General features: G+C 56.8%; 1 protein-coding gene and 1 pseudogene across 1 annotated transcript; both read left to right on the top strand.

Annotated features, from left to right (window-relative positions):
• The first annotated feature begins 501 nt into the window (after positions 1–501).
• On the top strand, positions 502–1896 carry LOC125118517 (EKC/KEOPS complex subunit LAGE3-like). Its single transcript, XM_047765096.1, has 3 exons — positions 502–938; positions 1248–1376; positions 1568–1896. Exons 1-3 carry the CDS (start codon positions 733–735, stop codon positions 1704–1706), a joined length of 474 nt encoding a protein of 157 aa, XP_047621052.1. The 5' UTR covers positions 502–732; the 3' UTR covers positions 1707–1896.
• Positions 1897–5775: 3879 nt separating this feature from the next.
• LOC125119059 (uncharacterized) lies at positions 5776–5871 on the top strand (annotated as a pseudogene).
• The last annotated feature ends 11086 nt before the right edge of the window (positions 5872–16957 follow it).

Genomic DNA, 16957 nt, shown 5'->3' with positions numbered 1-16957 from the left:
GTGGGCACGTGGGCGCCCTCGCAGCCCGTCTTCAAGGGACGACGTGCTTTCGGGGCGGCCCGAGGAAGGGGGCTGCCCGGGGCCCGGGGCTCACTGGCCCGTCTCTCAGAAGCTCGTCGTGCTTAGGTCCGGGCTGGGGCCGGGCAGGGCCTTTCCCTGGCGCAGCTCCCCTCCCGTCACCGTGTGCCACCCTCCCGTCACCGTGTGCCCACGGGCCCGCTACCACACGCGCGAGGGACACAGGCGCAGGGACAAGGAGTTCGTGCCCCTGGGGCACTGCACGTCCTGAGCAGGGGGGCCACCGTCCCCCGCAGGCCGTCGGCCCCGTCGGGAGCCCGCTCTGCGGCTCCCCTCCTCGGGCTGGACTCTGGGGCGGGCCCGCCCTACCCGGGTGCCTGCACGCCCAGCCCTCTGGTCCAGGACGGGAGGGCCTGTGTGCGCAGGCGCACCGGGGTGGGGGTGGGGGTGGGGGCGGGGGGGGGAGGAGGCCGCCGGGCGGGGGCGGCCACCGGAGCAGCGGGGCTTCGAGCGGGAGCAGAGTCCGTCCGGCGCCACGGGGTCTCCTGGGCGTGGCAGGGCGGGCTTGGTGGCCACCAATCAGAGGCCAGGAGGCGCTGCCAGGGGGCCTGCGCAGGCGCACTGGGTCGCCTGGGGCTGAAGGGGCGGGGCTTCGGGAGGACCTGGGCTTCTGTTCAGTTGGTCGCTGGCGGGGAGGAGGAGAGGACGGCCACCATGCAGGCCCCGGACGATGGCGAGGGCGGCGCAGGGACACCCAATGGCCCTGGAGGCTGCGCAGGCCTTGGCGGCTGGGAGGGTGAAGGAGAGGAGGGCGCTGTGGCCGGTGCAGCTCCCCAGGTCCAAGGGGCGTCGCTTGCCCCTGCGCCGGGTGCAGAGGCCTCTTCCCCTGGTGCGACCCCTGGAAGCCCGCCGCTGGAGTTGTATCCTTTGCAGGGGACCCGCGAGGTGGGAGGGGGTCAGAGGAGGAGCAGGAGAGGTTTCAGGGGCTGGTGGGGGGCTGGGGTGGCCCCGGTGGGGGACAGAATGGGAGCCGGGGGACCAAGAGCGGCTGGAACAAGCAGCCTGTGGGCAGCGGCCAGGGTGGCCTGAGGGACCGTAGCATAGAGTTCCCTGAAGGCCTGGCCTGGGGGCTCTGGGGGAACCTGCGGGGCAACCGGGGGACGGCGGGCCTCAACCCGACGGGGGGGGGGGGGCCGGAACCGCAGACGGGCCTTAACTGAAGCCTCCAGCGCCCTCACGGTGCCCTTCCTGTCCTACACGGATGCGGAGGTGGCTCGCAGGTACCTGTGCGCAGGTGCTGACCTCTACCACGGGGCTGTGCAGAGGGAGCTCACAGTGATTGGCAGTGACCTGGTTATGTGAGTTGCACACACGGGCTGGGAGGCAGTGGCAGCAGGCGGCACAGGGCGCCTCTGCCAAGGGCGCCTTTGGAGACGTGGCGGCGCCAGGGTGGGTCTAAGGAGGGGCTGGGGTGCGGGGGCCGTTTGGGGGGCCAGGGAGGCCAGGAGGTATCATCTCTGAGGTGAGTGTCTTTTTCCTTCACTTTCAGCCGATTAACGTCTGAAGACTCCGGCCTCCTGCAAATCTCCACCGCCTCCTTGCTCAGCAGGCTTTCCGTCGTGGTGCAGACCATGCAGCACTTCGTGCCTCCGGTGTTTGTTAAGCCTCGGCCTGGAAAGGGGGGTTGAGGCCACAAGAGTACCCTGTCCTAGGCAGCGCGTCCGTCCCTAAGACCGTGATTTTCGCACCAGTGGCCACTTTATTGGAGGGCCCGATTGTCTGCCTGCACCAGCCCTTGGCCACTCTCTACCCCCGTGGCTTGGCTTGCTGCCTAGGTACTGCTTACCGCGGATAATAAAACGGAGTTTCTTTGCGGCATCCAGATCTTCTCGCCTTTGTCCTCGGGTGGGAGGGGAGGCTCTGGGGTTCAGATGTTCCAGTAGTAAAAGGCAGTTGAAGGCAATTTAGGAAAGGGAAGAAAATGAAAATGATCTGGGTCCTGTTGTTCCGCATTGGCCACTGTCACCATTTTGAGATACTTTTCCTGAGTAGGCATATTCTGCACAAGAACGTGATGCAAAGCACAGGCAAAATCTACCTAGAGATTCCAAAGGCAGGAAGAAACCTTTCCCTGTTGTAGAGCCAAGCAGCTCTAACTCATAACATGCCTGTCCTCAAATAAGAGGACTCGCCGCCACCAGGTCTCAGGTCCAGCTCATCTGAAGTTTACCTGGGAACTGCAGTGACTCAATATATCAGTTAACTGGTGTTTGGGGAGTCTCCGTGAGGATGCAGGTTCGATCCCTGGCCTCGCTCAGTGGGTTAAGGATCTGGCGCTGCCATTTGCTGTGGTGTAGGTCACAGATGTGGCTCGGATCCCATGTTGCTGTGGCTGTGGTGTAGGCCAGTGGCTACAGCTCCAGTTGGACCCCTAGCCTGGGAACCTCCATGTACTGTGGGTGCGCCCCCCCAAAAAAATAACAAAATAAACTGACTGGTGTTTTGGACGTAGGTTTCTGCCCCTGCCCACCACTGCCCCTTCCAAATCTGTATTTGAAGCCTTAAGCCCCAGTATGGCTGTACCTGGAGACAGGGCCTTCAAGGAAACAACTAAAGCTAAATGAAGTCCTCAGAATGGGGCCCTGACCTGGAGGTCATCACATGAAGTGAAGCGGACCAGAGGAAAGACAGTATCATATGATATCACTTATATGTGGGATCTAAAATATGGCCCAAATGAATTTGCTTACAAAACAGACCCACATGCACAGAAAATGTATGGTTACCAAAGGGGAAAGGAGGTGGGGGCTAAACTAGGAGTTTGGGATCAGTAGCTACAAACTACTGAACATAACGCTGATAAGCCAACAAGACCCTACTGTAAAACACAGGGAACCACATTCAAAATCTTAAATTGTAACGGAAAATAATATGAAAAAGAAGAGATATGTATATAAGATACTGAATGACTTTGCTGTACCCCAGAAACTAACACAACATTGGAAACCAACCATATTTCAAGTAGCAAAGACAAGATTAGAACCCTAGTCTCACAAAGGTCAGTGTCCTTCACAGGAGGACACCTGAAAGGTCGCGCTCTCATCTCCATCTCCCCTCGTGCACTGAGGAAAGAGGCACGGAAGGCAGCTGTGCGAGAGCCAGGGAAAGAGGCCTCATCAGAAAGCGGAATTTGCTGGCACCTTGATCATGGACTTGTCTCTAGACTCCGGAACTGTGAGCAAATAAGCTGCCATTCTGCAAGCCGCCCTCTGTGGATCAGGGGATCAGTATTTTGTTCCAGCAGCTTGAGCGCACTAATACAGCTGGCTTTGTCCGGGGACAACGTCTCCTGTCCTCGTGACAGGAGCTAGTTTTGCAGTCGGGAGCCAGGTGCCCACTGAAGGTCGGTCTCCACCCTCCCACAGAAACTGGGAGGAAGGGCTGCTGTCTTGCTGGATGTTTACATTCCAAAGAGACGTCTCCCAGGTCCTAGAAAAAGACGCTGTAACGCTGACAAAGGCTTTTTCGCCTTTAAAACTACAGACATACTCTCAGAGAGGCAGAGAACGAACCTACACGCTTTCCAACGTCAGGCCTCTAAGAAAAGGAACGGGGCGGGGGATGTCGGGCAAAGGGCACCAACTCTCAGCTGTAAGATGAATGGATTCTGGAATCTGAAGCAGAAAAAAGACCAGGACCGCCTCTTCCTTGCTTTCGACACGGAGAATGAAGCCTCTCCTCTTCACGGCCTGTGCGTCCTTCCAGGGCTCTCTCCAACACGGTGTATCCCGCAGTCCTCCTTCTGTGGACTCCATCAGCTTTTCGCTACAGGCGATCGTGTCTGCAAATAAAGGCAGTTTTTCTTCTTCTTTCCTTCCAGTCTGGAATGAGTTTTGGGGGGTTGTGGTGCTTGTTGTTTTGTTCTGTTTGCTTTTTAGGGCCGCCCCTGCGGCATGTGGAGGTTCCCAGGCTAAGGGTCGAATCGCAGCTACAGCTGCCAGCCTGCACCACAGCCACAGCCACTCGGAATCCGAGCCGCATCCGCAACCTACACTGCAGCTCACGGCAGTGCCAGATCCTTAACCCGCTGAGCGAGGCCAGGGATCAAACCCGCATCCTCGTGGAGACGAGTCGGGTTCATTACCGCTGAGCCACAACAGGAACTCCCGGAATGCCTTTTATTGCTGGATCTCTCCTCATCGTGGGTTGGATTTTCCTGCTCCTCTGCATGCCTGGTAAATTTACATTGGATACGAGACATTACGATTGGACCTTGGCTGCTGGTTATGTCTTGTGCTCCTAAACGCACTCATGTTTATTCGTGGGATGTTTGACTTGGAAACAGTTAAACCCTCCAGATACTTGCTTTGAAGACTTGCTGCGAGGGACCGGAGCAGCTTTCAGTGTAGGACTCGTTTTTCCCCACGCTAATGAGACAAGAGCTCTGAGGCCTCTTGAAATCATGAGGTTTGCCATTGTGCCAGGTGGGGACAGCCACTAGTCCCTGCCTCGCTGGAGTGCTGAGCACCGTTGCTTTTCATCCATTCTGGTGGTCCTTGCACGGGGTCCTCACACACACTCGTGCTGGTCAGGGGTCTGCGGCGGACTCCAGCGGGACCCTCTGTCCACACGCACGGTTCTCCCCTCTGCCCTGCCGACTGTAGGGGCTCTGAATTTCAATTCCATCCGCTAAACTCAGGGCGTCTGCTGAGCCCCACCAGGAACCCCCCTCGCCAGACAGTCACCCGGGGCAACTGCAGGGCCCACCCGTTGGCTCCCAGACATCACTGTCATCCCCCACCTGCTAGCCAGCCAGCCAGGGTCTCCCGACCTGTAGTTCAGATCTGTTGTCTGGTCTTTGGGGGTCTTTCAGGTGGGAGAGTAAGTCCTGTTCCTGTTACCTCGTGTGCCTGGACAGAGTCTGCCTGCTCTGTAGGACGTGGAGAGCCCTGGGGTCACGGGCGGGAGGGCGAGGGATGCTGTTGATGGTGACAGCGAGGGAGGGCACGATACCGACGGCTGTGAAGACGCTGAAAACTGTCGCCTTGAAGGAGGCAGCTGCGCTGACTACAGGGAGGACCTGTTTCCTTTTCTTTTCCTCCCCTCTCTCCTCCCTCCCCCGCCCCCACACTCTTTTCTCTGTTTCTCTTTCGGCCCTTCCTTTCCGTCCCCTTTTCTTTCTTCCTTTTTTCCTGCCTTTCTTCCTCCTTCTCCCTGTCCTGTCCCTTCCCCGTCCCTTTCTTGCTCTTGTGTCCTTTTGTCTTTCTGCCTGGACTCTTATGTTTTAGAGATGGATACCTAATGAATAGAATTCAGCTCCTGTATAACACTGTCCACCCTGCTTCCCCTCTCATTCTTCCACTATGGTTTTATTAGATTCTCTCCATTTTTGAAAGTTTGGATATTCAGTTAAAACACAGTGCACGGATGTTCTGGGTGACATTGCCAAGAAAGGCTCCAGTCCTCCACAAATGCTGCTAATTAGCTGGCAAACACTGTCAGAACTGACACTTACTAAACTCTGGAATCTAGTAAAAAATAAAAGGTACCACTAAGGAAAACCTTGACAAAGAAGGAAGTTCCTGATTTGAGAGAGGAGACTCCGCTAGGACATTTAAACTGCCCACTTAGCATCAGTCAATGCCCAAATCGACAGCAGGCTGGGGATGGCAGGTAGCCAGCACACCTGGCGCAGGTTGCTCATGCCATCGTATTGGCTGCTCCCCTCTGTCCTCAGGGGAGGAGTTTATACAGGGTGTGCACAACAGGCACATATACTAAAACTGGAACAATACGGAGAAGATTAGCACGGCCCCAGCACAAGGATGACACACAAACACGTTCCATATTTTTGTATTTAGAATGGATGAGCACTGAGAAAAGGCAAGTACACATATGTATGACTGGGTCACTTGGCTGTACAGCAGACATTGCAATAACATGGTAAATCAACTATACTTAAAAATAAAATTTTAAAAATTTAAAGAAGAGCGGTTGTTTTCATTTAAATTTGCTTCTAATCTTTTTGCCAGTCTGTTCCATTGCTGCCCTGAGATGCATCGCCACTTGCTCAGAATCTCGGGTCTGAGTAGTTGCACTGGAATATCTGAAAGGTTCCCAGACTCTAAGGAAATACGATTATGTCAAACTCAGCCTCCTCTGTGCATCGGGTGAGAAGAGACACAAACATTCTTTCAGTCTGGGAGGTGGAGGTTTGTGCCGTTGCTGCAAAGAAAGCGGTCAATGGAGCCAAGCTCAAAATCATCCCCCAAACTGAGTTTATTTGGGGCTAGCAGAGGAATTGCAACTCGGGAGACACACAAACTGCAGGCAAGCTATAGGTAGTCCACCGGGGGCGGGGGGCAGCCTGTATTTACGGGCGGGAAAAGTCACCAGTGGAGAGTCCGGTTAGAGTCTGTTGAAATCACAAACAAGTGGAGACCAGCTGACAAAACCAGTCCAATCACACAATCAAGCTCAATTTGGCTTTATTGTGTGAAACCGGCCTGACTCGGGTCTCTGCTTGTTCATGTCACTGGAAACCAGAAACAAAACTTCCCAAGGTTGATAGGAAGCAGCCCTGATCAACTATCCTTCCTTTAAGTTCAGGGGATTTGAACTCAAGAGTTATTTCTCCCTTTCGAGAGAAAGAAATGACAGCAGATGCCACTTCACTCGGGAGAAATGGATGCTTATCCTGAGAAAGGTCCCCCCAAAATAGGGTGGCTTACTTGAATAGATGTATTACTCCGCGGGAGGGGCTGTTGACGGTCGAGGCTTGAGCACTGCTAGGGTAGCTCCTGTATCAAGTGACACTGTAAGGGACTCATCCCGGATCTGGAGAGTGGCTTCCCCAGCCACCCTACCGGTACCATGGCAAACTCTATGGCCTTGGAGCCTCATCACTAGGAGGAGTTTGATCCTCGGCTCTTGGAAAAGCTATAATCACCTGGACCTTTTTAATTTGTCGCTGTCCTTTTTCCAAGGACAACATTTTTAGCGATAAGGACCAAGTCTGGTAGGGAGAGTTTGCTTGGGAGATTCTCTCAAAGTAGGAGATTGAAAGTTTTAGTTGCCCTTCTCTGGGTTGTGTGTGTTTGTTTGTTTTGCTTTGTTGCTGTTGTTTTGGCCTTTTCTAGGGCCGCACCTGCGGCATCTGGAGGTTCCCAGGCTAGGGGTCGAATCAGAGCTGTAGCCACCGGCCTACGCCAGAGCCACAGCAACGCAGAATCCGAGCCGCGTCTGCAACCTACACCACAGCTCACGGCAACGCCGGATCCTTCACCCACTGAGCAAGGCCAGGGATCGAACCCGCATCCTCATGGCTCCTAGTCGGATTCGTTTCCGCTGCGCCACCACGGGAACTCCAGGTTGGCCTTCTCCTGGAATCACCTTCTAGGGTGTGGGCTGCTTAGCCAGACCGACAAGGTCAGAGGTGGCCGGTGTTTGCCATTCTGTTTGGGTTCTCTTGACTAACAGAGAGTGATCTGTTTAAACCACTTATAAGCAGTGAATTCAGCGCCCCTCTGATGCATTCAATGTCTATAGGGAGCCCAGAATTTTCTGTAAGAACAGCCTGGAGTCTGCTGCAGCAGGCACGAACACATTCAGTGGGCTTTTGGTGCTACCAGAGTTTTGTTGGACTGGTTTAGGGGAAGCCCTGGGACTGGCAAGACGCAGCCTTGAGGCCGTGGCCCGAGCTTGGCTAGTCACAGCCCGAGCTGGTGACTGACTTACCTGAACTAAAGGTTGTTGGGGGCTTTCCCCACTAGGAGTTTTCGTCCAGGTCTGGGCTTGCCCTCAACCGGCTTGGGGACGAATTGATGGAGACCAGAATGACAATCCTGAATCTTCCACACACCTATGAGCATCCTCAGGGACCTTGGCCAAATCTCTTTTTCTTTTCTTTCTTTCTTTTTTTTTTGTCTTTTGTTGTTGTTGTTGCTATTTCTTGGGCCGCTCCCGCGGCATATGGAGGATCCCAGGCTAGGGGTCGAATCGGAGCTGTAGCCACCGGCCTACACCAGAGCCACAGCAACGCGGGATCCGAGCTGCGTCTGCAACCTCTGCCACAGCTCACGGCAACGCCGGATCCTTAACCCACTGAGCAAGGGCAGGGACCGAACCCGCAACCTCATGGTTCCTAGTCGGATTCGTTAACCACTGCGCCAGGACGGGAACTCCCCAAATCTCTTTTTCAAAACAGGAGAAAAGCTTACAAATGTATTTAATGTAAGTTTTATGTGACATGGGAGTCTTCATAAGGAAATGAAGGTCTGAAGAAACACGTCATTGCTTTATGGTCGTTGATGATGCAGCTGGCTTCATTCTTATTTTACTAAAAAAAAAAATGTGTTTGGCCGCCCCCACAGCCATGTGGAAGTTCCCAGGCCAGGGAGCAAACCCAAGGCCAAAGCAGCGACCCGCAGTGTTGCAGTGACAACACCAGATCCTTAACCCACCGCGCCACGAGGGAACTCCCATTTCTAAAGTTTTAGTTGACACGTAGCTGATGAGCAATATGATAGTAGTCTTCGGCAGACGCCATGAGGATTCGCCCTTTCCATAGATGATGCACCAGTCACCACGAGCCTCGGAGTCATCTTCCCGTACGAAGTTACTACCAGACGACTGGCCCTCTTCCTTTACGCTGCGTAGTGCACACGTGTCACCTCCTTAGCATATGACCCCTTACCCCTATTTCCCCCGCCCCCCCCTCCCTTCTGGGAAGCTCCCCTTTGTTCCGTGAGTCTCATGGGTTTTGTTTCATGTTTTAGATCCCACACATAAGTCAGATCAGGCGATATTTGTCTTTCTCTGTCTGACTTATTTCACTTAGCATGATACCCTCTGGCTCCATCCAAGTTGTCACATGTGGCAAGATTTCATTGTTTTGATGGCTGAGTATACACGTATCTTCTTTCTCCATTCATCTATTGATGGATGCCTTTGTTGCTTCCACATCTTGGCTATTGGAAATAGTGCTGCAATGAACATTAGAGTTTATAGCTTTTCAAATAAGTGCTTCTGTTTTCTTTGGGTAAATACCCAGATGCGAAATTGCTGAATCATTTGGCAGTTGTATTTTTAACTTTTTGAGGAACCTCTACTATTTTACAGTGGCTGCAAAAATCTGTATTCCCACCAACAGTGCATGAGGGTTCGCCTTTTTTTTTTTTTTTTTTTTGGCTTATTAGGGCCGCACCCATGGCATATGGAAGTTCCCAGGCTAGGGGTTGAATTGGAGCAACAGCTGCTGGCCTCCACCACAGCCACAGCAATGTCAAAGCCGAGTCCCACCTGCGACCTACACCGCAGCTCACAGCAACGCTGGATGCTTGACCCTCTGAGTGAGGCCAGGGACCAAACCCGCATCCTCATGGATCCCAGTCGAGTTCTTTCCCACTGCGCCACGACGGGAAGGGCCGGGTTCCCTATGCTTCACATGCTCACCGACACTTCTTATTTGTTGTCTTTGCGGTGCTAGCCATTCTGACAGGTGTGAGGGATATTTCATTGCGGTTTTGGTGTGCATTTCCCTGATGATTAGATTGGACCTAAACCATGGATTCCGAGGACTGGAAATGGGAAGAATATGTCCCTGCAGGGCTGTCATGAGACGTAACTGGAGTCAACAAAAATCAAGAGGAGTGAGGACCCCGGACAAAGTCGGGGAGCCATTATTTTATGTTTGGCGATTGTAGCCATACTTTTCTCTTCCAGTTACTGTGGCTACAGAAGAAATTACCCCAAAGGGAAGGTGGCTTAAAACTGTCACAACTTCTGCACGCAGACAGAGTGGGAGGCTGAGGAGTCAGGCCAGGGCAGAGAGTGGGGACCTGTTTGCTCTGCTCCGCGATGCCTGGGGACGCGGCTGGGAAGACCCGAGCGGCTGCGACGCCGTTCCCCCCGGGCTCACGCCCTCACGCGGCCCCGTCTGCCTGCCACCCCAGGAGGCCTGGGCCCCGGGCGCCAGAGCACCTCCGCGCGGCCCCTCCGTGGAGCTTGGGGGCCCCGGCGGCTCGGGCGTCCCGAGCACCCCGAGCACCCGGCCCAGGGGACAATGCGGGAGCGGCCCCGCCTTCCGCCACTCAGCCTCGGGCGTCCTGCTGCATCCCTTGTGCGGCTCTGCCCGGCGCACGCGGGCCCAGGCCAAGGCGCGCGTCGGGGACAGAGCCCCCGCCTGCCCGGAGGCGGCGGCGGCGGCGGCGGCGGCGCCGCACGCGGGGTGCCTACCGCTGGGCCCGGCCCTGGAGGAGCCCCTCGGCCACGCACACACGGCCGGGACCCTCGTCACGCGCACGGGTGGAGGAAGGGCGGCGAACGCCCTGGGAACGGCCCTCCGCGGGGACAGCGGGGGAGGCTGCGACCGGGGCGGCGGGGCGGCCGGGCCGGAGGCGCCCGCAGGCTGGCGGGGGAGCCCGGCTCTGCCTTCCCCCCGGCGCCCAGGCCCGCGGCCCCGGCCCTCGGGCGCGACCCGTGCCGCTAGCGCCACCTGGCGACGAGAGCCGCCCGCGGCCGGCGCCGTTCTCCGCGGAAGCGACGGGCCCGCGGGGTCCCGCCCAAGCAGCGGCCCGGGCGGCCGCGGCTCCCGCGACGACGCTGCTCACCTGGCGAACGGGGGGCGCGCGGCGGCGTCTCCACCGCAGGCCGGCTGGTCGCGGAGAGACGCAGAGCGCGAGCGGGAAGGGAGGTCCTCGCGCGGACCGGCCGTCCCCGCGGCCTGGCGCACAAGGCGCGCTCGGGGAGGAGGGGCCGATGCGCAGATGGACGGGAGGCCCGCAGGCAGGCGGGGCGGAGCCGGACGCGGACACCTCGGCCTCCCGGACGGACGGTGCCCCCGACGCACAGCCCGGGCAGGCGAAGGCGGGGCGCCCCCGGCCTTGCCACCGAGCAGCCGCGGCCGTCGCCCGGGCCGGGCCCGCCTCCGGCTGAGGAGGCGCCTCGGGGCCCCTCACGGCCGGCCTCGCCAGGCTGGAAATGCCGGGGTGAGCGTGGGCGCCACTGCCGCGTCCAGCGCGGCAGCCCCCGGGCCCTCGGCTGGGTAGCCGGAGGACGGGGGCAGGTGCGCCCGGATCGGGGTCGCGGAGAAGAACGAGGACCCCAGCGCCCGGGGGCAGTGCACGTGGCCGCGGCTTTGCGGACGGACGGCTGAGAAGATGCGCAGGCACGAGAGGGGAAAGAGGAGGAAGGGGGAGCCGAGAAGCCAGCTCCCGCCCCGGGAGACGACGGGAGACGGCGGGCTCCCTGCCGCGGGCGGGCGTCGGAGCAGGAGAAGTAAAAGCTGATTGGAAAATCGTCCCCCAAGAAGAGGCAGGGGATGAACCAGCAAATACTCGTGGAAGAAACCGGACAAGAGTCCAGGGGCCGCCCGCACCTAAAAAGGAAGCACATGCTTTCAGTCCGGGTGATTTTAAGAGAAAGCACTTTGATTTCACCCGAGTTCCACCCCACGAGTCCCCTGCTCAACTGTTAAAGAGTTGATGGTGTTCTCCTGTGGCTCGGCAGGTTAAGGATCCGGCGTTGTCACTGCAGCGGCTTGGGCCACTGCTGTGGGGTGGGTTCGAATCCTGGCCCGGGCACTTCCACATGCCAAGGGCACAGACACACACACACACACACACACACACACACACACACACACAAAAGAGTTTACCAAGGAGAACGGACATCTATCTGGCTCAACATGGCCTCAAGCCAACGTAACACTGAACCCCAAATTTGGTAACCACAGTGTACAGACAAGGGAATAATGAGGCGAAAAGGTTCAACACACTCACACCCAGTCCAGCAGGATCTTGAAGGGATAAAGCGTCACAGAGGAATCGAAGAGTGACTGGTAGGATGCGCTTTACTAATGCAAACAATCCCACAAATGGAAGGGAAGAGGAAACTGCATTATAAATCCAGCAGGTGCGAAAATGGCACTTCCCACACCTGACATTCCTGCTTGGTTTTCCAAACCCTTCGTGAGACCGGAGTCCAGGCCTCACCTCAAAGCACCCGAGCCAGGACCCGCTTTGCCTCAAGCCCGCTGCCTGGTCCAACACCTCCCCTGGGACCCCCACCCGGGCTGCGCCCTCTGGGACTCCGAATTCGTCATCAGGCCCTTCTCGAAGCTTCCTCTACCTTCTGCCATGAAGGAGGCTCAGCTCGAACCGAACCCCGAGGACGCTACTTCCTCGCGGCCCTGTCCAAGGAAGACTCCCTTCGCTTCTCACTGCCCGTACTCCTCAGGGCCAGGGGGCGGGGCCGGGGACCCCTCCTCACTCCCAGGGCGACTTTGCAGCACAAGATCTCCTCCCCTCTTGAAAGGGAAAGCCCAAGAGGGACGTCGCCGAAAGAGCAGAGGGTGGACTTCCGGGGGCCTGTCTGTCCCTCCGCTGAGGCAGTCACGGACTTAGCAAACGTGGTCAGAGTCAAGGCGGCCGGAACCCTCCAACGAGTGTGCTGTTTCCAGCACCCAAGCAAGAGAGAGGCGGTTTCAACACAGGAGGACTTCCTGGTGTTGGAACGTTAGCCTCGCCCCCACACCCCTTCCCAGAAGAGGAGCCGCCTTGCGGGTGGCAGCCTGGGCCCCCAGGGTGATCCCTGGCTCAGGAGGGAGGAGAGGAGTGCAGACCTTGTTCCCAAGCGATCGCATCTGTGGTTGGCTTGCACCTATCTGGGGCTTCTCTGAAGGACCGACACCAGACACCGGCCTTTGTTTCACCTGAGCCAACTCCTTGGGCAGAAGAGCGGCCGAGAGGGTGTTCCTTGCAAACACTGAACAAGCCCCTGCCTCTTGGGGCCAAAGAGTACAGCTGGGGCAGACGAGAGACCCACCAAAAACCTTGGAGGAGAAACTGGGGAGAGGTGCCTTTGGGAATACCAACTTTGCAAAGCTCCTGCTCACCATGGGGAATCGAGAAAGTCTCAGGCATGCCCAGGGCTGGATGCATGCTCAGAACAGACCTGACAATACTCTGAGCTTCCACCTCCAGTTGATGTGCAGGCTCAGAAAAACATAAGAAACCACGGCTAAGGCAGAGTTGGGAACGGACTGGCCAAGCATGGAAGGAACGCCCCGACACAGAGCCAGTCTGCAGAGGCCGGGCAGGTATTCTGTCCCTCAGGTTCCTCATTCTTCATTTTCCTTCTTCTTTGTGTTTTTGCTTGTTTGTTTGCTCGTTTGCAGCTCTGAGTATGTAAGGAAAGCTCTGTCAAAGCACTAGTTGACCACAAGTTAAAAGAGCAGATACTTCAGAGACTACACATGATAGAACGTACTTCTTTGGAAAACGGTTTGGAAAACTCGCGAAACCAAGAGCAACCACAACCTGCAGAGAGCGACAACAACCACCACAAAGACCCTGAAGGCAGGGAAGAATGCAGATTCCAGAGTCACCACATAATAATACTCGAGATGTCCAGATTTCAGTGGGAAATTGTGAGGCATGCACAGAAACAAAGAAGCATGGCCCAGTCACAGGATGAAAAGAAAGGCGCGGAATCTGTTTGTCAGGCGGCTCGGACGTTGGACTTACTAGACAAAGACTTAAGTAGCTTTCTATCACATGTTCCGAAGGCTAAAGCAAACCAGGAGCACCGTCTCAACAAACAGAGACTATCGATAGAGGGACAGGAATTATAAAGAGAAAGCAAGTAGAAAATGGGGAACTGAAAAGTACCAAAAAATTGAAGTGAATAATTCACGATAAGGTCTCAACAGCAGAGTTGAGCAGGCAGAAGAAAGGATCACTGAACTGGAAGAGAGAAAAACTGAAGTTGTTTCGTCTGAGGAGCAGAAAGTCAAAAGAATGAAGGAAAATGAACAGAGTCTAAGAGACCCGTGGGACGTTATCAAGGCGACGACACATGCCTTGCGGGAGGCCCAGGAAACGAAAGCAGACGGGGCCAAAAAGAGTGTTTGAAGAACGCACGGCCAGCAATTGCCCACACTTGATGAAAGCCTGAATGTACTCCTCCAGAAAGCTCAGTGAATCCCAAACAGGATAAAACCAGAGAGACCGACACCAAGACACAGTGTCATCCAACTGTTCAAAGCCAAAGACAGGATTGCTCTTGTGGCACCGTGGGTTAAGGACCCAGCTTGTCACTGCAGCGGCTCAGGTCACTGCTGCGGTGCGGGTTCGGTCCCCGACCCGGGAACTTCCACATGCCCCGGGTGAGGCAGAAACAAACAAGCACACAAACGAAAGCCAAAGCCAAAGAGAGAATCTCGAAAGCAGCACAGCAGGAGTGACTTCTCGGAAGGGATCCTCCACAAGACTGACAAGTTCTCATCAAATTCCATGGAGGCCAGAAGGCACTAGGGTGACATGTTTAACGTTTTGAAGGGGCCGGGGCGGGGGTGGGGGGGACGCGGGGAAGCTGTCAAGCAAGAGCTCTCTGTCTGACATAAATTTTCCTCCAGAAATGAAGAAAAAATAAGACACGCCCCGATAAACTAAATCAGAGAAGTCCTTGCCTGGAGATCAGCCCTACGAGCCGAGCCGAGCCAAAGGGAGTGTGTCAGGCTGAGCGGAAAGGACACGAGACGATACTCAAAGTCCCACAGAGAAATAAAGAACATCAGTCAAAGTAAATCCATAGGTAATTGTAAAAGTCAAAACTAGTGTGTTGTTGCATTTATCTTCTCTCTCTCTCTCTCTCTCTCTTTTTTTGTCTTTTTCTTTTTTTTAGGGCTGCTCCTGCGGCATATGGAGGGAGGTTCCCAGGCTAGGGGTCGAATCGGAGCTACAGCTGCCGGCCTACCCCACAGCCAGGGCAACGCGGGATCCGAGCCGCGTCAGCTCCGATCGCACCCCTAGCCTGGGAACCTCCGTATGCCGCCGGTGTGGCCCGAAAAAGCAAAAATAACCGAGGAAAGTCCTGGAAGATGCGCGTGAACGCCTTCACGAGTTTCTAACGGGCAGGGCTTCTCAGAGGAAACAAAATCCAGCATTTATCTTGAAAACACAAAAGGTCACTTGAAGACGTTTAAACGCTCTGAGCTTCTACACAGAAAAGGACCAGGAGCAAAGGCAAGAGAAGCTTGCGGAGGCGAGGAAACGTGTCTTGCAATGTTGCGAAAGATCTGGAACGCGAATGTAGAGAGAGCACTTACCCGCATGAAAAGTATGACGGTCAGAAGGAAAACAGGCAAGCGAGATGAATCGGCAGTTCTGGAAGGAGAGAGACGGCTGTCCAAATCCCACACGTGCCGTGCCGCTACACTCACATCAAAAGGAAAGTGGGCCTGCGTCGGCATGTGCCCGGGTGACCACACGGGCAAAGGTGTAAAGCGTCGAACACATCCTGTTGGAGGTGGGAAGTGCGAAGACGGGTTCCTTTCACACACAGCTGGTGAGACTGTCAGCCGATGCAACCTCCCCGGGGCGGAGGGGGGGGGGCGCCGTTTGTTGCTCTGTCCGAAGCTCCTGGAAAGGGCCTGCCCTCTGACTCAACACCGCCCCCTCTAAACATCTCTTGCCCCAAGACAAAGGTACCGGGGGATTCAGCTCGGTGCTCTCTCTGATCCTGAAAGTGAGAAGCAGCCCAAAGGTGTGTCTACACAGGGGACCGGCTGAAAGAGCTGTGGTATAGACAGGTGTGGATCATCGCACAGCCCGCTTCCTGCCCCTGCCTCCTGTGCGTCTGCGTGGAGAAGCCTTAGAAGCACAGACGGGCGTGGGAAGCCGTCCGGATAAAGCTCCTCCGGCCGTGGCCGCGAAGCGAAGGCTGCAGGGGGAGCAGGGCTGGAGGGCAAGGCAGTCGCTGCCAGCCTGTCCCCTCCGCGGAGGGTGGCGGAAGGGAGGTTCCTGGGGAGGGTGAGAGTCCACTGAGCTGATGGCCCACACGCGGGCGGGAAGCTCGCCAGGACCCGGGGCCTCCCGTCCCCCACGTGTCTCAGCGGGCACCCACCTGCTGAGTCCCCCACGCAGAGGCCACCCAGCCACGAGTCTTGTGGCACCTGCGCTTGGCGTGACGGGGGTCCGAGAGCTTGCTCACAGGAGGATGGTTCCTGCTCCCAACCCTGACACCCCGGGAGAGAGCTCAAAGTCCCCGACAGGCCACGGAGGGACCCGGGCCGGCTCGGCCGCCTGCGGCACACGTGCGGGCTCCTGTCCCGTGGGCCACCCCATCCTGTCCCTCTAACGGGGACGGGGCTTTGCTGGGTCCCCAGATCCTGAGGCAACAGCGGCGGGCGCTCCTGGAGCGAGCCAAAGCCCTGGCCCAGAAGCCTCCCTTTGCTCCTCATCTCGGGCCTCAGGATCTTCTGCTCTTGGAGCCCCGGCCACACCCGTAAGTCTTCTCCCTGCAGTGCCCCAGAAGAGGCTGCCGTCCGACCCCCAAGTCCCTCTCCGGTTCATCAGCCCGGCACGCAGAGGGGGAGAGAGTGGCGCTGGATGCCAGGGACGGCAAACCGCCAAGACCCGAGTTCTCACAGCCGGATGCGCGCCCAGCTCCCCACCTGGCCTCCCTGCTGCCCCCGGAAACCAGCAGGCCTTTTCACCCACTCTCACCGGGAACTCCCCGGAGCCTTGATCCACCAAAGCAAGAGAGCAGGAGCTGTGCGCGTGGGTCCGGGTAAAGGCAGCGAGGAGAGGCTGGGAGCGCTGTCGGAAGAATGAACATCCAGGAGCTTCGGGGCCTCCCGGGACCTTGGGCGGGCAATTCTCAGAAGTGCTTGTTAGAGACAGACTGCGTAATTGCCCCGGGGAAGGAGACATGTGTTCCTGTTTCCACTGCGTTCCTCCCGACCCACTGGGCAAGCAGTGCTTCAAAATAAGCTAGACTTAGAAAAGGTGCTTCCAGGAGGTCCCGTCGTGGCTCTGCCGTTAACGAACCCGACTAGGAACCATGAGGTTGCGGGTTCGATCCCTGGTCTTGCTCCGTGGGTTAAGGGGCCAGCACTGCTGTGAGCTGTGGTGTAGGTTGCAGACCCGGCTGGGAT

Source organism: Phacochoerus africanus, chromosome X, assembly GCF_016906955.1.
Source record: "Phacochoerus africanus isolate WHEZ1 chromosome X, ROS_Pafr_v1, whole genome shotgun sequence".
NCBI lineage: Eukaryota > Metazoa > Chordata > Mammalia > Artiodactyla > Suidae > Phacochoerus > Phacochoerus africanus.
The sequence above is the reverse complement of the archived record's forward strand: the minus strand, read 5'-3'. Positions and strand labels throughout refer to the sequence as shown.

What these genes read in the sequence shown, in the direction of transcription:
- LOC125118517 (XM_047765096.1), top strand. Translation starts at nt 733, where the DNA reads ATGCAGGCCCCGGACGATGGCGAGGGCGGCGCAGGGACACCCAATGGC. An exon ending in GGAAGCCCGCCGCTGGAGTT is followed by an intron (nt 939 to 1,247) that starts GTATCCTTTGCA and finishes TGAAGCCTCCAG; the next exon opens with CGCCCTCACGGTGCCCTTCC. An exon ending in ATTGGCAGTGACCTGGTTAT is followed by an intron (nt 1,377 to 1,567) that starts GTGAGTTGCACA and finishes CTTCACTTTCAG; the next exon opens with CCGATTAACGTCTGAAGACT.